General features: G+C 36.7%; 1 protein-coding gene across 7 annotated transcripts in view; it reads left to right on the plus strand.

Moving 5' to 3' along the window:
- ERC1 (ELKS/RAB6-interacting/CAST family member 1) overlaps positions 1-23533 on the plus strand; it is a 370818-nt gene that overhangs the window by 19275 nt on the left and 328010 nt on the right. For all 7 annotated transcript variants that reach the window (XM_027857322.1, XM_027857320.1, XM_027857325.1 and 4 more), the window contains exon 2: positions 12038-12868. In XM_027857322.1, the coding sequence (XP_027713123.1) occupies positions 12200-12868 (669 nt within the window). In that variant the 5' untranslated portion in view covers positions 12038-12199. The remainder of the gene's footprint in view (positions 1-12037; positions 12869-23533) is intronic.

A 23533-nucleotide genomic window follows, 5' to 3' on the forward strand; every position in this document is an offset into this window, starting at 1 on the left:
CTTGTTTTCTGCTGTTATAGCCATTAAGACTTCAAGGTCATTTCTACATCTTAGTGAAGCATGGAAATTAAAGTAACTTCTAAACAGATAATACTTAATACTTAGGAATTTTTTTTTTAAATTCAAAATGTAGATAAAGGAAATTGATATTTTTATGCCAATACTGTTTGTTTTTCAAAAATTGGTTATTTGCATTATCTTGTTAGATTATTTCAGCAACCCTGTGCAGTTGGTACTGCAGGTATGATTGTCCTCATTTTACAGGTGAAGAAATTAAGGCTTAGAAAGGTTAGTTGATTTCCTTGGACTCATTCAGAAATAATTGTTGCAAATGGAATTTGAGCTGAACTGTCTCCAAATTCCAGGTTTGGCATTTTTTCCCCCTATCATGTCAAGTCAACTCTTTTCTTTAACCTCTTGATAAGCTTTTGGTTGTAGTATTTTTAGAGTCAGTTGGGCATGAGGTGAAGTTAGGAAGACCTAGGTTCAAAGCCTGCCTTTGACACAAACTGATATATGACCCTGGGCAAATCACTTGTGTCCCTGAGCAGCTCTCTCTAAGGCTGTAAGTTGTGAGGAAGGTTCCAATCTTTACTGGTAGGAGTTCCTCACTGGGACCTCCCTATAGGAATGAAATCAAGATTCCTCCCTTCCCCTCAACCCCAAATTTGGAGTTATAACTGACGGAGACAAATAAGATCTTTGCCTCAGGACATTGACATCTGAAAAATATGGTATTTTTTTAAACTTACCTAATTTTTCAGCCTTATTTCCTGAATTGGGGATTTGTTTCAGGGCCTTATTTGATCTTGTTTTGTGTTCCCTAGGGTCTTGGCTGTTGTTTTCTATATATGTTGAGTACTGTGTTTTTTTTTTTTTTTAATTAATTTATTTTTAGTTTTCAACAATCACTTCCATGAGGTTTTGAGTTTTAAATTTTCTTCACCTCCTTCCCTTCCCCCTCCCCAAGACAGCATGCAATCTGATATAGGCTCCACATTCTTATTAAGCATATTTTCACATTAGTCATGTTGTAAAGAAGAATTAGAACAATGGGAGGAACCACAAGAAAGAAGAAACAAAACAAAAAAAAGAGAGCAAGTAGTGTGCTTCAATCTGCATTCAGACTCCAAAGTTCTTTCTCTGGATGTGGATAGCTTTTTCCATCATGAGTCTCTTGGAGTTGTCTTAGATCCTTGTATTGCTGAAAAGAACTAAGTCTATCAAAGTCCGTCATCACACAATGTGGCTGTTACTGTTTACAACATTCTCCTGGTTCTGCTCACTTTACTCAGCATCAATTCATATACGACCTTCCAGGTTTTTCTGAAGTCTGCCTGCTCATCATTTCTTATAGCACAATAGTATTTTGAGTGCTGTGTTTTTGAACTCAGGCACACTTCAGGCTCAGTAACTGCAAACTTTCAGTGTGCCTAAAGTAGTCTAATCTAGAGAGAAGTTTGATTCCTAACCTCCTGGTCTGAGCATTAGGATTTGCAAAAAAGTGCTGGTTTTGGGTCTGGGGAACATAAGTGTAGGCTTGCCCCTGGTTGGAGCTTCAGTAGACTTTTTTCTGGCTTCAGCTCCTGACAGCTAACTGGAAGACTTTGCAGGTTCAGAGAAGCAGAACAAGGGTCCCCTTTGATCTGAGCTTTCTGCCCTGGTCTCTCAGCTGTAGGCTGCAGACTGAGCTGGGTGCTGAGTCCTTAACCCCCCCCCCAAAAAAAAAAGTTTTAAAAAAGTACGTTTTGATCTGCATCCAGGCTCTGTCAATTCTTTCTCTGGAGGTATATAGCATTTTTCATTATGAGTCCTTTGGAATTCTCTTGGATCATTGTATTGCTGAGAATAGCTAAGTCATTCACAGTTGATCATCATACTATATTGCTGTTACTATGTACAATCTTCTTTTGGTTCTGTTCACTTCATTTTGCATCAGTTCATTTAAGTCTTTCCAGGTTTTTCTGAAATTATCCTGCTTGTCATTTCTTTTATTTTTGTTTTTGTTTTTTGGTTAGGTGACGGGGTTAAGTGACTTGGCCAGGGTCACACAGCTAGTAAGTGTCAAGTGTTTGGTCTGAGACCGGATTTGAACTCAGGTCCTCCTGAATCCAGGGCCGGTGCTCTATCCACTGCGCCACCTAGCTGCCCCTTGTCATTTCTTATAGGACGATAGTATTCCGTTACAATCATATTCCACAGTTTGTTTAGCCATTCCTCAGTGGATAAGCATCTGTTTGATTTCTAATTCTTTGCCACCACAAAAAGATCTGCTATAAATATTTTTGTATTTTATTTTATTTTATTTTATTTGATGTCTTTGGGATGTAGACTTAGAAGTGGTATTGCTGGATCAAAGGATAAGCACAATTTGATGGTCCTTTGGGCATAGTTCCAAATTGCTCTCCAGAATGATTGGATCAGTTTATAATTCTACCAACAGTGCATTAATGTCCCAGTTTTTCCACATCCCCTCCAACGTTTATCATTTTCCTTTTCTGTCATAGTAGTCAATCTGAAGGTGTGAGTTGGTACCTCAGAGTTGTTTCAATTTGCATTTCTCTAATCAATAGTGATTTAAGAGCATTTTTTCATGTGATTGTAGATAGTTTGATTTCTTAATTTGAAAACTGCCTGTTCATATCCTTTGACCATTTATCAATTGGGGAATTACTTATATTCTTATAAATTTGACTCAGTTCTCTATATATTTGAGAAATGGGGCCTTTATCAGAGACACTTGGTGTAAAAGTTGTTTCCCAGTTCCTCCTTTCCTTCTAATCTTGGTTTTGCATTGGTTTTGCTTGTGCAAAAACTTTTTAATTTAATATAATCAAAATTATCCATTTTACATCTCGTAATGCTCTCTATCTCTTAGTTGGTCATAAATTCTTCCCTTCTCCATAAGTCTGACAGGTAAACTATTCCTTGCTCGCCTAATTTGCTTATGGTATCATCTTTTATGTCTAAATCATATATCCATTTTGATCTTATCTGGGTATAAGATGTTGGTCTCTCCAGAGGTTCCCAAAGTGGGTGATACTGCTCCCTGGGGGGCACTGGAATGATCCAGGGGGAGTGGTAGTAGCCTCAGATGCAATTGGGGGCATTGAATAAAAATAAGGGGGCAATGGATAAGGATAAGAAAATTTTGAAAAACCATTTGTACATGTTTCATTTGTTGTGTAACAGAGTTAAAGTCATAGTGATTACATTACTTTCCAAATAAACACACAAAATGCAAGTTATAACCGATCAGTGGTCAAGTCCGCCAACAAGTCTTAATAAGTAAGTGTTGGCAGGCAAGTGTGTTGTGCATTGTCGGGAAGTCCAGTATGCATTGGCAGGAATATGCACGTGTAATGACTTGTTCACAAAATACGCAGGCCTGTTTTATATCTTCTACATTTTTTACAACTGCCCAAAATAGTTTGGCAGGCTGTCTGTTGTGCAGGCCTGCTTTGTAGTTACTTGATGCAGTATTGCATCATCAAAATTTCAGTGCAGGAAAAAAAATCCTGCAAATTTGCAATAAATTATTAAATTTAAGATGTGTCATTTTAAAATATTTTGTATGCTTTTGAAATGACGCAAATAAAAAACTGTTAAAGGGTTAAAGAATGTAGATTTCCAGGGGGGCGCTGAGTAATTTTTTTTTTTGAAAAGGGGGTGGTAGCCCAAATAAGTTTAGGAATCTCTAGTCTATACCTAGTTTCTGCCATACTGTTTTCTAGTTTTCCCAGTAGTTTTTGTCAAATAGAGTTGGGTTTATCAAACAATAGATTACTATGGTCATTTACTATTGTGTCTTGTGTTACCTAATTTATTTCACTGATCCACCACTCTATTTCTTTTCTTTTCTTTTTTTAAAATTTTAATTTTTTTTATCATCGTTCTGTTTCTTAGCAAGTACCAGATAGTTTTGATGATCAGTGTTTTACGATATAGTTTGAGATTAGTATGGCCAGGCCACCTTCCTTTACATTTTTTTCTTTCATTAATTCCCTTTGTATTCTTGACTTTTTGTTCTTCCTGAATTTTGTTAATTTTCTTAGCTCTATAAAATAATTATTTTATATGGCAATGAATAAATTAATTAAAGTAGAACTGTCATTTTTATTATGTTGGCTTGGCCTACCTAGGAGCAACTGATATTTTCCCAGTTGTTTAGATCTGACTTTGTGTGAAAATGTTTTATATTTGTGTTCATATAGTTCCTGGATTTGTCTTGTTAGGGAGACTCCCAAGTATTTTATATTGTCTACAGTTATTTTAAATGGAATTTCTCTTTCTGTCTCTTCCTGTTGGGCTTTGTTGGTGATATGTAGAAATGCTGATGATTTATGTGGGTTTATTTTATATCCTGCAACTTTGCTAAAGTGTTAATTATTTCAAGTGATTTTTTAGTTGATTCCCTAGGATTCTGTAAGTATACCATCATGTCATCTGTAAATAGTGATTGTTTTGTTTCCTCATTGCCTGTTCTAATTCCTTCAGTTTCTTTGTCTTCTCATAGCCAAAGCTAACATTTCTAGTACAGTACTGAATAACAGTGGTGATAACGAGCATCCTTGATTTACCCATGATCTTATTGGCAAGTCTTCTAGCTTATCCTCATTACAGATAATGCTTCCTGATGGTTTTAGATAGATACTACTTATCAATTTAAGGAAAATTGCTTTTATTGCTATGCACTCTAGTGTTTTTAATAGAAATGGGTGCTGTATTTTGTCAAAAGCTTTTTCTGCATCTATTGAGATAATCATATAATTTTTGTTAATTTTTTTGTTGATTTGGTCAGTTATGCTGATGGTTTTCCTAATATCGAACAGCCCTGCATTCCTGGTATAAAATCCATCTGGTCATCATGTATTATCCTGGTGATAAGTTGCTATGAACTCTTTGCTAATATTTTATTTAAAATTTTTGCATCTATATTCATTGAGGAAATTGGTCTGTAATTTTCTTTTTCTGTTTTGGCACTTCCTGGTTTAGGTATCAGCACCATATTTGTGTCATAAAAGGAGTTTGGTAGAACTCCTCCTTTACCTATTTTTCCAACTATTTTATATTGTATTAGAATGAATTATTCCTTAGATGTTTGGTAGAATTCATTTGTGAATCCATCTGGCCCTGAGGATTTTTCCTTAGGGAGTTCATTGATGGCTTGTTCAATTTCTTTTTCTAAGATGAAGTTATTGAAATATTCTATTTTCTCTTCTGTTTATCTGGGCAATTTATATTTTTGTAGATATTCATCCATTTTATTTAGATTGTCAGATTTATTGGCATATAATTGGACAAAATAGCACTTAATAATTACTTTAATTTCCTCTTCATTGGTGAATTCACCCTTTTCATTTTTGATACTGGTCATTTTATTTTCTTCCTTTTTTTAATCAAATTAACCAATAACCATTGGTTATTATGTTTTATTCATCACATCAGCTCCTAACTTTATTTTTTAGTTCAATAGGCCTGTTGTCTATTTCACATAAGAGTGAGGTTCATGTACTTTTCTCTCCACCTACCCCTTCCTCTTTGTATGTTCTTCTGATACACTAGTTATGAGAGCAAGTTCCTCCCCTGCGCATGTCTTCTTTTTCATGCTAATGTCTTTCTCATTTTACCTTCTTCTTTTTACAGTTGTAGAACCTCTGTTTTTCTTATTTAAATTAATCCCTTTGATACTCTTTGAAGACATTAAGATTCTGAAGGGAAACCTTTATTGGAATGTTAGTACTACATCATTTTATAGTGCCTTCTAATGGCTGAAATAAAGTTAGCTTTCTAGATTTCTTTGAACTTTTGTATTTGTATTTCCAAGTTCCTACTTAGCTCTGGTCTTTTCATCAGAAATTCTAGGATATCTTCTGTTATTTTAAAGGTATGTTTTTTCCCTTGTAGGATTATAATATTGAGCTTTTCAGTGTAAGTTATACTTGGTTGTAAGTCTCTGCCTTTTAGAATACTGTATTCCAAGATCTCTTATTTTAGCAGAAGCTTCCAGATTCTGTGTGATCCTGACTGTAATTCTTTGGTAATTGAATTGCTTCTTTTTGGATGTTTTCAGCATTTTATCTTTGATGTGTAAGCTCTGGATTTTGGCAATAGCATTCCCAGAACTTTTTCTTTTGGAATTCCTTTCAAGAGACAATATTAGTAGGTTCTTTTTTTTTTTAAAAGAGATTTGGGCCATTTTCATTTATGATTTCTTGAAATATGTTGTCCAGGATTTTTAAAAAAATCATGGTTGTCAGGGAGGTGCACTGATTTCTTTGATATTAGATATCTTAAAATCTCTTTTTTTAAAGAATCTTTGTAAAATTTTATTATTACATTTGTTACTGTCTCATGGTGTCATTAATTTCTCTTTTGTTTAGTCTAGCTTTCAGAGACTGCATTTCTTCAGTATAAGCCCTACCTACTTTCTAAGCTGCATGATCTATCAGTTATTTCCTCTAGAGCTTTTACTTCATTTAAAAAGATCTCTTGCTACATTTCTTCTAGGTATTCATGTAGGAAAATTAATTTTCCTTGTGGAAAATACATTTTTTTCTTTTGAGTCTCAGCTTGTTGTTATGGTTTTAGATTAGCAATTTTTTTTAAAATAGCTTTTATTAATTTTTTTTTGTTTTTTGTTTTTTTTGGTGAGGCAGTCAGGGTGAAGTGACTTGCCCAGGGTCACACAGCTAGTAAATATTAAGTGCCTGAGCTAAGATTTGAACTCAAGTACTCCTGACTCCAGGGCCAGTGCTCTATCCACTGCGCCATCTAGCTGCCCCCTTAGATTAGCAATTTTTGAGTGTAGTTGGTGTTTTCTTTGTTTTATTTTTCTCCAGCTTTAGTTCTTGAATTGGGGCTTTGTTTCCATCTCCTGTTGAATTTTGGGTAGGGTGGTTGGTCTTGCTGTGTTTTGCCCTGGGTGGGCTACACCCCCCCCCTTCCCCCCCTCATTCTTGAATTGACCTCCACTTCTCTGGCTGAGTACCACCCTGGATCTTTGTGATTCAGAGTACTGGCTCTTTGTGGTCCTTGCTGGCATCCCAGGGTAGAATGTTCTGGTCCTATCAGCATGTTGGCATATATTATACTGGTTGCTGTCAGTCACTATTTGCATTCCCAGTTGGTTGTTCTCTTTTTTGTTTCTTTGGCGAGATTTGCCATTATAGATTCTAATTTTTATATTCTGTCCATTATTTTTGCTCTGTAGACTATTAATTCTGTTCCTATGACTCTCAGTTCTCTTTTGAACCTATCACGATCAGGGTATTGTAGTCCTAGGGTCTCACCTTCTATAGGATTTTCTATCTCAAGTGGAGGATCATTTTCCTTTGTTTTGCAGGATTTAATCAGTTTAGTAGACCTGGAGGCCACTTTTTTGGGGGGGTTAATTTTTCCTCTACTGATTTAGTCTTTTTTTTTTTCTTTTTACCTTTATTTCTCCCTATTGCTTACTTTCTTACTCCTTACCCTCTTTGGGAGCTGGATCTCAAAGCAACTCAGACTCCTTCCATGCTGGGCAATTCCCAGATCACCAGCCTAGGTCTCTACCCCGGGTGGCTTTTGGGTGGATGAAAGTAACACCAGTTGGATGCTGAGCTCTTTCCCTCAGGCCTGGTAGAGTGCTGCACAGTGGCCAACCCCTCCCCTCCCAAAAACAAATAAACAAAAAACAGACCCCACACACAGTGGTGTCTTCACTTGGTGCCCTGCCCCACCTTCTTTATTTCCTCAGTTATCTGGCTGGGCAAAGCTCTGCTGTATGGTGTTGGGGGTTTGATTTCTGTTTGGTTCTCCAAGGCTCTGTAGGAGGAGAGAGTTGGAGTGATATTGAGTTTAAGCCCAGACACACATCTTGCTCCTTTCTCTCTGTTCTTCTGTTGTCTTACAGCAATCTTTTGTAGCCCACTTCAGTGCTGACTGTCTGTCTTGTTCTGCCCATGATCACTGCTGTAGCCCTGCCTCTCTGTTGATGCTGGAAGAATTTTCCACAGCCTGGAGCTGGGGTCTGGAAGGGGCATTGGAATGTGGGATTAGATTTTGTTGTAAGCCTGTGGATTGGGTCCTAGGATCAGCTAGTGCAGCCTCACTGTTTGTGGGAGGTGAGGAAGAGTCCTTCTGAATGATGTCCCTGATCATTTATTAGCAAAATAACATAAATCTTTCAAAGTTTTGAGATAGGATTGTCTAAATATTTTTATTTCTCTAATCTTAGAATATGGGGCATGTCCTACATATTTCCAGGCAAAGGAGTTTAGGAATCACATTCATTTTGTCCTCAACAGGAAAAGGTCTTTGCCAAAAAGAAAACATTTTTCCACTAAGATATAAAGTTGGACAGTCTTGAAAGTCATCTAGTCTAACTTGTACAAAGGATCATCCAGTATGCAGAAGATCTTTCTCTAGGTCTCATCATATTTCCAAGCCAGCAGACATATCATGAGTACCAAGGCAGCATTTGGGCTGTCCGTCTGTTAGCCCTCATTGACCTGGTACATGACCAGGCCAGCACCTCCTTGTCCAATCATCCATTATGCCACTTCTTACTAACGGGTTATAAGATTGTTGCAAACATGCTGAATCCTACTTGGGCCCATCACATCTTTCTCAAAGTACAATTTAGAAACCATACTATAAAATATCACATCAAAACAATACTGAAACTTATTATGTTTTAGAGAAGATAGAGAGCTGAATCACACTGAACGTGCTAAAATGTAGTGCATAAAAAATCCTATTATGTTGTCATATCAGCAGCTGCTCCATCAAAAATGGTATTTCATATTATGCTTTTCTTACATCAAGAAGCCATGTTCATTTATACCATGTGAAAAGGAAATTAACTTATAGAGCCGAAAGTCATTAGAGAATTTTTAAAATCATATTAGTATTCATAGAAGAATTTTAAACAAATGGGAACAGTAAGATTTTAGTGAATAATATGGGTGGCACACAACTACTCTGACTTTTGCACTTAAATTCTACAATTTTACCTATGAGTACAAGTAAAAGAGATTTATCACTTCTTGCATATCTAAAAGCTGGTCCTAATATCTTGATATAATTTCCAGGGATCCACAAATTTGTAAAGAAAACCTAATCCAAAGTTTAACACTTCCTTAATATAATATTCCCATATCTTAAAGCTCATGTGTTTCAGTGATTTCCTTCAAGACTCAGTTGCATTGCCACCTTTTTATGCATGGGCTAGTGAAAAAGCACTGTATTTGGATTAGGATCTGTTTGAATATCAGTTCTCCCACCTACTAGCTTTATGCTGGGCCTCAGTTTCCACATCTGTAAAATAAAGTTTTTGGCCTAGCTCACCTCTAATACCTTTTCCAGTTCTATAAATCATTCCTGGTCTCTCCCTCCCCACCCACCACTGACCTACCTCATTCTAAAGAGATCTTGTATTCATTTTGTATGTATTTTTTATGTGTGTCAGTTCATGTACATGTTCTCTTCCCCATTAGAATATAAACACCTTGAGGGCAATGTCCATTTCCCTTCTGTGGGAGTTGCTCTCCTGCATCTGGTACAGTGGACCACTCAGAGCCAGACTTTAAATAAACAGTCTTTTTACTAAAAACCATTGCAAAATTCTTGGGTAGGAGCAATTATCCAGGTGAATAAAAAAAAAATTCAGAAGATTAAAAAAAACTGCTGACAAGAAGGCAGTTGGCAAAAAGATTGAAAAAGCAAGATGGGTCTCTGGAACCTCAGGATCTCTTATTGAGAATGGAAAAAAAAACAAATCCAAATGCCAACATTTTTTTTTGGCACCAACACTTTTATACTCCTCTTGGTCAAAGGACCCCCAGCTGAGTGCAGTATTAATCCCAGTTGTTCCTGGTCTATATCCCAACTTCCTTGCTTGTTGGTTGGCATTGTGGAACTATGGAGGGGCTAACACACATTGTGCTGATTCTTGGCTCACAACAACTTCTCTCTTTTTATCCTTGGTTCTTAACACATAAATTGTATGTAGCAAGTGCTCAGTGAATACTTATTGATTTATTGATAGAAAAATATTTTGTATAATAAAAATGCTTGGACTGTACTTTGGGATTCATAATACTCAAATGAATCTGTGATTTTATTGATTTAGAAGTTCTCATAAATGTTTCAGATCACAATCCATCCACACCTCTGTATCCATGCTTCTTGTGAAACTCTTGTCTTTGTACCCCCATAAGTTTGATTGAAAATATGATGAGATCTAAAGAAGGACCTTCTGCATATTGGATTCATCCTTTGTACCAATTAAGAAACACTGAAGGGGTTGCGAGTGGAAAAAATTTAAGAATGGCTGGAAAATATGATCTTCAAGACTGTCCAACTTTATATCTTAGTCTTACAGCCTGCCCACACTCACTGTGTACCTCCCCATCCCCTTCTGTTTTTGTAAACTGTTATGTTCTGTGTTTTGCTCCATAGTAAAATTTAGGATGTAAGACTAGGTGCCAGGTTAGTCGTGAAAAGGTAATCACTGGGATGACCTGTGGTTATTTCTAGACCCAGTCCCACATAGTCACTTGTTGTTCAGTTGTTTCAGTCATGTCTAACTCTTCTGTGACCCCATCTGGGGTTTTCTTGGTAGAGATACTGGAGTGGTTTGCCATTTCCTTCTCTAGCTCATTTTAAAGATGAGGAGACTGAGGCAAACAGGGTTAAGTGACTTGCCCAGGGTCCCTTGCCAATGAATGAGGTACAGTGGATGCCATACTCACAGGAGGGAGGTGATGTATCTGAGGCTGGTTTTAAACTTAAGTCTTCCTGACTAGGTTTAGGGCTTTATCCACTGCTGGGTGGTAAAGTGGATAGAGCACTGGGCTGGGAATGAGGAAGACTCATCTTTGTGAGTTCAAAAGAGGCCTCAGACATTTACTAGCCGTGTGATCTTGGGCAAAATACTTAACTTCTGGTCAATGATATTAAAAGGAATAGTATTTCTTATAGGAGTATTTTAACTTGCACAGGAAGCTCAAAACTTAGGGGATATCCAGGGCTAAAAGGACAGACCACTGGTCAAGAGAGCAACTAGTGAACCAAAGAATTTACTGGACCTCAGGGGCCATGGTCTTCTGGTCAGTTCTAGGGGAAGAGAAGAGTTTTATTGATGGTCCTTTGGAGGGATTGTCTTTTGGCCACGGTGTACCTAGTTTCAACTCTCCAGTCCCTCATGTTAATTAGTGTGGAAGACAATTGGGCCTTATCTCTTCCAGGGAAGCATGCTGAACTCCTACACTGAGGCAGGGGGCTCACACCTTAAAAACTAGGATTATATTTCTCCCTTCCTCGACATTGGAAATGGGAGCTGACACCTCCAAAACAGGGCCAGTGGATAGATAATATATCTATACTAGAGCAGTGGGTGGAGAACTGGAGAGATCTGACCATTAGGGCAGCAACAAAGCTGGTCATGGTTGTGGTTTTTTATAAAAAGAAGACAGGGCTTCAATTGAGAGTGTCTGGTTTTTCACCTCTGATGTTGCTGATGTGGAAGCATCAGAGATTGGCCAGTAAGGACTGGTTGTGTACAGCAGTGGAGTCAAATTCAAATAGAAAGGGATCCCTGTGGGCTACATATTGACTTAGAAAAACCACAAATTAACATTATCTGTGTTATATTGTATTTTTATTTATTTTGCTAAACATTTCCCACTTCCATTTTAATCTTGGTTGGGTCTCAAATTTGACACTCTGGGTGTACAGCATGGGGATAGAAGTTTTTAGCATGAAGGTTTCCAAAAGCAGTGATGGGAATTTTGGGAGGTGGCATTCCTAGAAAGGAGGTGGCCTGTGGCTTAAGTCCTATAGAATTCAGAGAGGCCTCCTCCACAGCCAGAGGGCTTTTTGGAATATTACATGATGATTCCTTTGAAAATAAAATACACTTTTAATTAGTATTTGAATACCTAGAGGAATTGGTAATAGGGAATGCTTTTATTTCCCCCCTTATTGGTAGAAATTAAAGATTTCTTAGGGGAAAGTCTATTAACATGGTATTTGTGTGTTCCTTTTCTTGCAGATATGATTTCAGACATCATGAGCATATGATTTCAAGAATGGACAACTGGGAATCTATTAATTCTGATTAGCCTTAAGCAGACTCATAACCATAGAGAAACCTCATCTAGTTCCATACTTTCTGCTTTAAATCTGTCTTGACATCTCACTCCTTTGTGCAGCCATGTATGGGAGTGCTCGTTCAGTTGGCAAAGTTGAACCAAGCAGTCAGAGTCCTGGGCGTTCACCGAGGCTTCCTCGTTCCCCACGTTTGGGTCACCGTCGAACCAATAGCACAGGAGGGAGTTCTGGAAGCAGTACTGGAGGTGGCAGTGGTAAAACTCTTTCAATGGAAAATATCCAGTCCTTAAATGCTGCCTATGCTACATCAGGGCCTATGTACTTAAGTGACCATGAAAATATGGGTCCAGATACACCTAAAAGCACCATGACACTTGGCCGTTCTGGGGGTCGGCTGCCTTATGGTGTTAGGATGACTGCTATGGGCAGCAGCCCCAATATTGCTAGCAGTGGGGTTGCCAGTGACACCATAGCGTTTGGAGAACATCACCTCCCTCCTGTGAGTATGGCATCCACTGTACCTCATTCATTGCGCCAGGCAAGGGATAACACAATTATGGATCTACAGACACAATTGAAGGAAGTGTTGAGGGAAAATGATCTGTTACGTAAGGACGTAGAAGTGAAAGAGAGTAAATTGAGCTCTTCAATGAATAGCATCAAGACCTTTTGGAGTCCAGAGTTGAAGAAAGAACGAGCCCTGAGAAAAGATGAAGCTTCCAAAATCACTGTTTGGAAGGAACAATATAGAGTTGTGCAAGAGGAAAACCAGGTTAGTTATACTTATAATATATACTATACTATAGTATATAGGAAAACCAGGTTAGTTATACTTATACTATATACTATACTATATATATATAGATAGTATCTATCTGTGTGCACTGAATTCACATCTATATGAAATGAAATCACATTTTATTTTCCCACTTGTCCCTGTCTTTCATGCCATCTTTATTTTTTTTTTGCCCACCTGTTTCTTAATTTTTTTCCTAAATGCCTCATTTTCTCAATCTTGCTACTTTGTTTCCATTTGTTTAATCCATTTTACATCACTTTTCTGCTTATTTTGTTTCTTTTTGATTTTGAGAACTGCCTTTGAATCTCTCCTTTCAGCATGTTGTATTTTTCTCAGTTCTAATGAGAATATACTGTATCACAAGCTGTGGCATCCATTGCTTAGAGCATTTGAGAGCATATAAAGTTATCTTCTGTTTTCCCAAATGTCCAGAATTATAGCACAGTCTTCTTTAAAATTGAGTGCATTACTTTGAGCTGTTTTCAGTTGAACAATATAACATTGAGGATAGTAATTGAAAATTTAATATTTAATTTCTTTTTTTTTTGGCAAGGCAATTGGGGTTAAGTGCCCAGAGTCACACAGCTAGTAAGTGTTATGTGTCTAAAGGCCAGATTTGAACTCAGGTCCTCCTGGCTCCAGGGCTGGTACTCTATCCACTGTGCCACCTAGCTGCCTCTCCCCCTTTTTTTTTAATATTTAATTTCAATATTTGAGTATCAGCTATAAGTTATCAAACAAATGTTTATTTTATTTAGTGATATTAATATAATTTGATCTTGAAGATGATTAGACAGCCTGTTTCTTTTGGCTCCTTAATTCATTGAAGTTCAAGAAAAAGAAAAATGTAAAATGTTAACTTATATTTAAAAAAAACAGAATTGGCTAGATATTTGAATAATGAGCTATTCCAGGTCAAGAACCAAATGTATTATCAATTTCATAAGCTGTTCATTTAGTGCTAATCTACCCTTCGAGGTAATATAAATTATGCTTCATTCATTATTGTGTCATTTATCTCTCTTTGCAGATGTTTTATAACATTAAAAGTGTGAATATATACTTTAGGGTTCAAGTAACAGAAACCTAAAATAAACTTCTTTTTAAAAGGTTTTCTGGGAGCAGTCTTTGAACTTGTGAGCCTCAGTGTTTTGTTTCAAAAAAGCTAAACTTTCTTTGTGAGAGTTATTTTTTTAAAGCAGTTGGCTTGCCGTTGATGTTATAAATGCATAAATCACATCATTTTTTGATATATTCTGTATTGACTGTGAATTACTTAAGTGATTTGTTTGAAACTTCACCTGGCTCTTGGCATGTTGCTAAGAAGGAAAGGAAGTATTGTAACATTCTTGCTTTCTGTACGTATCATGCATGTATTGTTAAACATAATTTACAGTTGTGGTGGTTAGCTTTATTCTCCATCATAAATACTATGTATATTCAATAATTATATAACTCTCACTTGGTTATTTTAAAATCATAGGCTCTTAAGAAAAAACAGTTTCTACTTAAAAAAAATTACTTTGTGATGGTTTCCTATAGTAATTTTCTAGATCACCTTGTCCTCAAACATATTGACTTTTTCTTGAAGATTTTGTTGGTGCTTTGGAATGCCATTTCTGGAAAGGACAAATTTTTCAGAAAGTCCATGACAAGGAAAATGTAATCTATTACATAATGTTAGCTGATGAAAGCAAAGTACCTTTGGTACTTGGTGGCCATTGCCACATACTCTCAAAACATAAAACATGTCCTGTATTTTCTGAATATTCATATGTTATGATTTTGAACTATAAAAATCAATATGGTAAAGATTTGATCAATTTTACAAAAAATGAAATAACTTATTACTATATGTTACTATAAAGAAGAATCTGCTTTTGCTGTATGTATATTTTTTTTTGTTTTATAATGATGATGATGATAATAGCTAGCATTTATATAGCACCTACTCTGTGCCAGGCACTGAGCTAAATGCCTTACATTTATTATCTCATTTGAACCTTACAACAACCCTGGTAGGTAGATGCTATTATTATCCCCATTTCACAGATGAGGAAACAGGCAAATAGGAGTTAAGTGACTTGCCCCTGATTACAGAGCTAGGAAGGGTCTGAGGCCGGATTTGATCTCAGGTCTTTGTGACTTTAGGCCCAGTGTTCTATCTCCTGCACCATTTTTGTCTGAAAAGGCATAAAATACTTCAAATGTATAGATATGTGTGTTTGTTGGTATATATACAGGGCATTCCATAAGTCTTAGTGCAGTTTTAAGCTTTTGTAGCTTAATATTAACTTAATAGTAGCATGTTACTGGGTGGCTCGTGCAGCTTAGGTGGCTCAGTGGAGAGAGCACTGGGAATACCTGAGTTTACATCCGGCCTCAGACACTCAGTAGCTGTGTGAACCTGGACAAGTCACTTAACCTCTGTTTGCCTATTAGACTGGAGAAGGGAATGGCAAACCACTCCATCATCTTTGCCAAGAAAACCCCAAATGGGGTCATGAGGAGTCAGAGACAACTGAACAACAATAACAATTACAGAGGTCCCTTGTAAAACTAGATAGATGTGTGGATTTATGTCTATAAATATTTTAATATACTTGTAATTTCATTGTTGTAAGTGAGGTGAGGAATTTCCTCTATCAGTGCTAATCAGTATCTCTTCTCTGTTACTTATAGACTTAGAGAGATGTCTGAGGCATTAGAGATTAGAGGTAGTATATATCAAAGGTGGTACTTGAATCCTGGTCTTCTGAGTCCCAGATCAGCTTTCACTCACTTTGGTGCACTGCCTTTACCTTACACACATGTGGATTAACAGAAATTTATGAAGTAGCTTTTACTTAGCATGTACTGGTCATTATGCTAGATATGAGTGGTACAAAAAAAAAATGAAACATTCTGTACTCTTAAGGCTCATTCTGATAGATATTGATATACAGAATAAATACAACGTAGTCATGGAGAGATATGATGGGGAGACCATGAAAGACTTATGTAGAAGTAGATATTTGGGCTGTGTCTTGTAGAAAGGAGAGTCTGAGGAGCTGGAGATGAGGAAGAAAAGGAAATGCATTAAAGGGCTGGGGGTGAGGGGTTACCAGTACAAAGGAATGGAGCAGGAAATGGAGTGCTGTGGGTGAAGAAGAGAGGGAAGGCCAGTTTAGTTGGAATGTAGAGTGGCAGAAAGGGAGCAATGTGTAATAAAGCTGGAAAGATAGGTTTGCAGCAGGTTTGAAAAGGTTTAAAAGCTAAATGAAGCAGTTTATATTTTATCCTGGAGACCATACAGAGCCCATGAATTGATAGGGGAATTGAGTAGTTGTTTGAGTAGGTCAGATCTTCACTAAGGGAAAATCACGCTAGCAGCTATGTGTAGGATGGACTGGAGTGAGGAAAGACTTTAGTCAGGGAGACCAGTTAGGAGGATGTTGCAATAATGTAGGTGAGAAATGATGATGGCATCAATTAAGCAGTGAGTAGAGAGAATGGATTGGTTGTGAGAGATGTGAAGGTATATACAGCAAGATTTTGCAACTGATGGGATATGTAGAGTGAGAAAGAGTGATACCAAGGCTGTATATTTATGCATATACACATACATAACATTCACTTGCATATGTACATATATACACAGATAGGCAAGTGTGACATAATGTATGGAGAGATGGTCCTGGAGTTGGGAAGACCTAGGGTTCAAGGTCTGCTTCTGACACATACCACCTGTGAGATTAACCTTAGGCAAAGCAGTTAACTTTTCAGTGCCCTATGTGACACTCTAATTTAAAAAATTATAGGTGAGGGCATACCGCACACAACGTACCTGTTGGGCCATTTTCTTGCTTTTTAAAAATTGATTTCATAACATTTGTGTATTTTGAGTATCTTAGTTCCTCATTATGCATTGTAAGGTATTTAATAGTTAAATATGGATGTATCAGGATACCATCCAACTTCAAATGGATTAATTGATGAAGAAAAAAAATCAAAGCCTATTCTAGCCATCTAAATGGAATTTTTTTTAAAGTCAAGTAAACAAGCATTTATTAAGTGGCCCCAGTGTGCCAGGCACTCTGCAGAGAAAGGCAAAGTCCAGTCCCTGCTTTCAGAGAACTCACAGTCTAATGTCTTAATTTCAGCTCATAATCTTAACTTTTTAATGTGGTAAATCTTAAGGAAAATAATACACATGACAGGAAAATACCAAGTAGATTTGTTTTTAAGTGGTTTATTTCCTAAGGACTGATTATGTAATGCTTTTTGTTAAATGGATATTATATGTAAGTATATAAGAACTGAATTGAGGTCATCAGCTTTGACACTGTTTTTTCTCCTCCTCTGTTCCATGTATGTCTTGGGTGCTCAGAAATTAAAGAGCAAAAATAAATGTTTCATGCCATGTCTTCAGTAAAATGCCCGTTCATAACTTGGGTATTACCATTAGAAGGCTTAAAATACTAACGTTAACATCAAAGAAAATAATCACGCATACTCCTTTATTTTGAAATAATCTAGTTAATTGCCCTGTTTTGAAACTGTTTGTCTTCCCCTCTTTCTAATTATTAGGCTGTTTTCAAAGATAATGCATTTGAATTTAATGAAAACTCTAGGATATTCTTGGTTCTTTGAAAGCGAAGTAGTCCAGGGAATTATGATGCCAGAAAAGCTATGTAACTGCAGAAGGGTGAACATTGACTTTTCTAGATTTTATCCTCTGTTCTAATTAAACATTTACTGAAGCTGGCAGCACTTGATTCTTCTTGCATACACTGTAATTACTACTACAAAGCTAAGAGTATGCAACTTTGGGCCAAAAAAGGAAAGGTACAATTTAAAAGTAAAGTTGAAACACTGCAATGAGTTGTAGTAACTAGGAATGCTAATTAATAGATTATAGTAAGCCAGTGGTGTACCCTAATTAAAATTTGCATTCATTATATTCTCTAGAGCCTTCAGTGGTCCCTCTTCTCACTCTTTATAAAGAGGTTGGTTTAATAGGATTTACTGTAATTAAACCAATTTCCCCATTTTACTTAGGGACTAAAGATTTTTTGCTATGTTTTGTCTATTCAGAATATGTAGTCTGAATAGGGCATTGATATCTTGATCCAGTCATAACAAATTAGACGCATTTGCTTACAAATGCCTGGTGTGCGGTTCATTTTTGCTGAGTTATTGCAGAAGACTGTTTCTAATGTACCCCGCTTTTTTTAGATTCTAATAGTCCTTTTGTACTTAAACTTTCAGATATTGGAAGCTGGTTAGTTTAAACAATCAATACTATGACAGAGACTCTTAATTGCATGTTTGTACTGACCAAAGACAAGAATCCAACTAAGCCATGGTTGAACTTCCAGAGCTAAGGCTTTGGAAACATATACTTACATGCATAACTGATCTGTAATTACAAATATTTTTATCCTTTCTCTATGATAATACCATTTGCTGTTACTTTCATGAGTACATTCGTTAAAAATTTATTGTTCATCTTTCACATTTGACTCTGAAGTCAGTATATTCTATTTTAAGTAGTTTGGTAACTGATTTAAATTTTTTTTTTTTACTCAAGTGTTTTTTTCTTTCACAGTATCCAGAAATCGTTTTACAAATTAACATAGTAGTTAAGTAGATAGTTTTTCTTTTATGACTTGCTTTTACCAGTTGGACATTTATATAATTGAAGCCTTAACTTGCAGTATTTTGAGGCCATTTCTTGGATTTAAAGATATAATTCCTTTAAAAAAAAAACACTTTAACTGATAACTTTTATTTACACCACCTGCATTTCCTCATACATCCCTCCTTACCTTGAGAGCCATGCCTTACAACAAACAATTAAAACAAAACAATAGTTTAGCAAAACTAATCAACATATCTAAAAAAGTCTGACCTTGTGTGCAGTATTCGACATCTATAATCCCTCATGTCTGCAAAGAAAGTGGGGGAAGTAACTTTTCAAAATCTTCCCTGGGGCGAAGGCTCATCATTATTACAGTTTCACAGTGTTCAGTATAGTTTCAGCTATTTTGAAGTTGTTCTTTCCATCACCATTATCATCATTATGTATATTGTTTTCAAGTTTTTATTTATTTCACTTTGCATCAATTCACAGAAGTTTTTCCATGTTTCTCTGCATTCATTATATTCACTCTTTCATACATTGCAATAATATGCCATTGCATTCAATAATGTTCATTACATGCATAGTCAGCAGGCATTTTATTAAGTGCTTTTGATGTGCTAGGCACTATGCTGAGGGCTGGGGGTACAAAACCCTTCAGGAGTTTACATTCTAACTTGGGGAGTCAATAGGCAAACAATTATATACATGCGAAAGAGAGAGTGATGGATGGTAATCTCAGAGGGAAGACACTGGTCAGGGAAGGGGAAACAGAAAGTTCTGTTGTAGGATGTGGGAAATGTTCTGAGACCTGGAGGAAGCCATGGAGCCAGAAGGTAAAGTTGAGGAGGAGATGGGGTAGCCATTATGTGTGAAGAACTCAAGAGGGCTAGTCCCTATCATAATAGAGTGAAAGAAGATTGTAACTAGGGGAGGCCGGATTGTAAATGTCAAACAAAGGATTTTGTATTCAATTCTGAAGGTAATGGGAAGTCACTGGAGTTTATTGAGTTGTGAAGTTAGGAAGATTACTTTGGCAACTGAATGGAGGATGGGATTGGAGTGGAGACAGACTTGAGGCAGGGAGCCTGATCAAGGAGCTACTGTAATAGCTAGGTATGAGGGACTGGGAGTCTGGACTATGATGGCTGCTGTGTAAGTGATTTAGGAGTTCATTTATGGCTTGTTCACATTTTTTTCTAATAAATGATTTATTTAAATAATTTAGTTCCTCTGTTAATCTGTGTATTTTATATTTTTGTAAATATTCATCCATGTCATGTAAGTTACCAGTTTTATTATATTTTCCTTTTTCAGTTTTCATAAAACAACTTATCTCTTTTTCAAAAATCAAACTATTTTTTCCCAAAACAAATTTTAAGTTTATTTAATTTTGTTAACTTTTTTGACTTTTTCAGAAATTCTACTTTAGTGTTTTATTAGGGTTATTGGTTTTTTTTAGTTTCAAAAAATCATTGCTTAATTTAATGATGTGTTCTTTCTTTTGTTGGTGAGATACAAATGTTTCCCTAAGGACTGCTTTGGCTTTAGTATATTATTTTTGATAAGTTTTGTATACTATTTTATTGTTATTTACCTTTCTTCAAAAACATTTTATTAAATATAATTTTTATTATGTTGTGGTTGGTAAGATATAAATTTAGTATTTCTGCTTCTCTGATTTTTTTGAGGTTTTTAATTTCCCTAGTTCATTATCAGTTTTTGTAAAGGTACAAACATAGTGAGAATCTCTTTTCTGTTCCCGTTGAATATCACCAGTTAGCTATCATCTCTAACTTTTCTAAAGTTCTATTCACATCCTTTATTTCTTGTGTTTCTTTTTGTTGGTTTGTTTAGGTCTAAAAGAGGTATATTGAGGTCTCCTACTATTAGAGTTTTACTATTTCTTCCTCCAATTGGATTAACTTTTCCTTTAAGTAATTGGATGCTATACCATGTGGATCTTTGAGGCATAATGTAGTTTCCTGCTTATCTCCTTTTTATTTTTGCTTGGTCAGAATTCATAATTACTAGACCTGTTTTTCTGAGTTTATCTGAAGTAGTATAGATTTTGCTTCAACTCTCAATTTTAATTCTTTGTGAATCTTTTATTTTTTAACTATTTTTTATAAATAATTAACAGTAAGCAGTTGTGAAATGTTGTTGGATCCTGCTTTCTAACTCATCCTTTCCTCTTCAGTTTTGTCAGTGAATTCATCTCATTCATGTCTGTGTTTGTGATTGTCAGTTTTATATTTCCAAGAGGTTTGCTTAACACTTGTTGTTCAGTTGTGTCTGATGTACATAACTCCATGGACCATAATAGCACACCAGGCTCTTCTGTCCTCCATTTTTAGCGTTTTTATACTGTCCGTGGGGTTTTCTTAGCAAAGATACTGGAGTGGTTTTCCATTTCCTTCTCCAGTGGATTGATCATTTTTTTGTTATAACTCTCCACTGTGACTTGTTCATCATTTCGTTGTTACGCAAGCCCCTCTGCCATGACAAGACAGTGATCCAGGAAGGGTTGCTTAACATGAGTGATCGATAATTGAAGGGATCTGTTTCTGTTCTGGTTTGCCTCTTTTATACCCCTTGGCCCTCCCTTTATCACAGATTTTTACCCTTTCTGCCTTCCTTCCTCCCTTCCTTCCTTCCTTCCTTCCTCCTTCCCCTCCTCCCTCTTTCCCTCCTTCCTTTCCTTCCTTCCATATAATTTTCATTATATTAATATTTCTTGTTGCCTGATGGAGATTCTTTCTGTTTAGTACATTCTGAAGTTCATGAAATTCAATTCTTGGGTAAGATTTACCACTCTTTATTCCAATTTATTGTCTTTTCTCTTCTTTCCTACCTACCTGTTATTCCCTCCTCTTTCTCCTTCTTCCTTCCCTAGTTTCCTTTCATTTCCTTCTAAGGTTATCAAAATAGAACAGAATTACCCCCAGGAATTTTGCATTTCTTGTTTCTAGGTACTCTTGTAGTTCTCCTGGCCAGTACACACTTTTCTCCTAGACTCTATTTGGACATGTGTAGTTAGTCTCTTCTATGTTTGCCCGTTAGTTTCTCACAGTCCAAAGCATTTCTTTATAGCATTTTCTTCTTTTTACTTATATCTGCAGTCTCACTTCCTGCATTGAGGCTTTGTGTTTGTGTCATTCTCTGTTCCTTTCTATACTCTTGGCTGATATGTGCGGGCAACATTTGATTGTGGATGTGGTAGCTAAGAGTAGTTGTTTTTTGTTCAGTCATTGCAGTTGTGTCCAATTCTTTGTGTCCCCATTTGGGGTTTTCTTGGCAGAGATACTTGAGTGGTTTGCCATTTCCTTCTCCAGCTCATTTTACAGATGAGAAAACTGAGGCAAACAGGGTTAAGTGACTTGCCCAGGGTCACACAAGCTAGGAAGCGTCTGAGGCCAGATTTGTACTTGGGAAGATGAATCTTCCTGACTCCAGGCCTGGCACTCTATCCAGTGTACCACCTAGCTGCCCAAAAGTATTACTAGGTTCATTTTTTTTTTTTTTGCATCCTTGATTTTCTTAATCTCTCTGTAGCATTTGACACTGTCAGTCAGCCTCCTCTCCTTGATATTCTCTTCTCCCTAGATTTTCTGGACACCACCTTCTTAGTTCTCCTACCCATCTGACTATTTCTTCTCAGTTTCCTTACCTAGATCTTCATCTAGGTCATGCCCATTAACATTTGATTTCCACAGAGTTCTGTCCTGGCCCTCTTCTCTTATCCCTCTATACATCTTCATTTGGTGATCTCATTAGCTCCCGTGGATTTAATTATCATCCCTATGATGATGATTCTTAAATCTATTTATCCAGCCCTAACATTTCTACATATCTCTGGTCTCTCATTTCCAACTTCTTTTCAGACATCTTGATCTGGTGGTCCTTCAGAGATTTTTAATTCATTGTGTCCAAAACTTAACTCATTACCTTTCACCTTAAAACCTTCCTCCCACTTCTATCTTCCTATTACTGTATAGGATACCTAGGAGTTATCCTCAATCCCTCACTATCCCTTATGCCTCCTACCACTAAACTCAATCTAATCTGTTGCCAAGGCCTGTCAGTTTCACCTTTGCAATGTCTCTTGTATATACCCCCTTCTCATCTCTGACACTATCACCACTCTGGTGTTGACCCTTATCCTTCACACCTGCACTAGCCTGTCACAGGTTTCTCCCTACTCCAGGCCATCCTCCATTCAGCTGCCAACTTGTTGAAGTTCTGGTCTACGTCACTTCCTAACTCATCAAACTCCTGTGCCTCCCTATTACCTCCAGGATCAAATGCAAAATTCTCTTTTTTTTTTTTCCCAAAATCTTTCATAACCTAGTTACCTCTACCTATCTTTCTAGTGTTTTTACAGTCTTTTGCCCTCTTTTTCCCAACAAACTCTTTGATTCAATAACATTGGCCTCCTTACTATTCCCAGAACACAATGCTCCATCTCTCAGCTCTGGGCATCATCTCTGACTGTCTTCCATTCCTGTAATGCTCTTCCTCCTCATCTCTGTCTCTTGGCTTCCTTCAAGTCTTAACTAAAATCCTACCTTCTTCAGGAAGCCTTTCCCAACCCCTCTGAATTATAGTGTCTTTCCTGTGTTGATTATTTTTTATTTATTCTGTATATAACTTTTTTGTACATGCATGTTATCTTCCCCAATTAGATTGTGATCGCCTTGAGGGCAGGGACTATCTTTTGCCTTTCTTTGTGTCCCCAAGGCTATGAATATGAATTGTGACTGGCACATAGTAGATTTTTAGTGGTTATCTTTCTTTCTCAAAGAGGACCAAAATGACATCACGTACAGTGGGTCCAACTGTGACTGATCAGACCAATATGATCCTGGAAGGCCACAGGTCAGGCACAAATAGTCCATGTGGGCATTTGGAGTAGAGATGTCCCTATATTTGCAAATCTCATATTTTTTTTTTGTTCAGCTACTGTAATTCTGCTTTCCTTATAGAGCACAGGGCCTTCTTTAATGTGGGCATAC

Source organism: Vombatus ursinus, unplaced genomic scaffold, assembly GCF_900497805.2.
Source record: "Vombatus ursinus unplaced genomic scaffold, bare-nosed wombat genome assembly UNPS02012082.1, whole genome shotgun sequence".
In the NCBI taxonomy this organism is placed as follows: Eukaryota; Metazoa; Chordata; class Mammalia; order Diprotodontia; family Vombatidae; genus Vombatus; species Vombatus ursinus.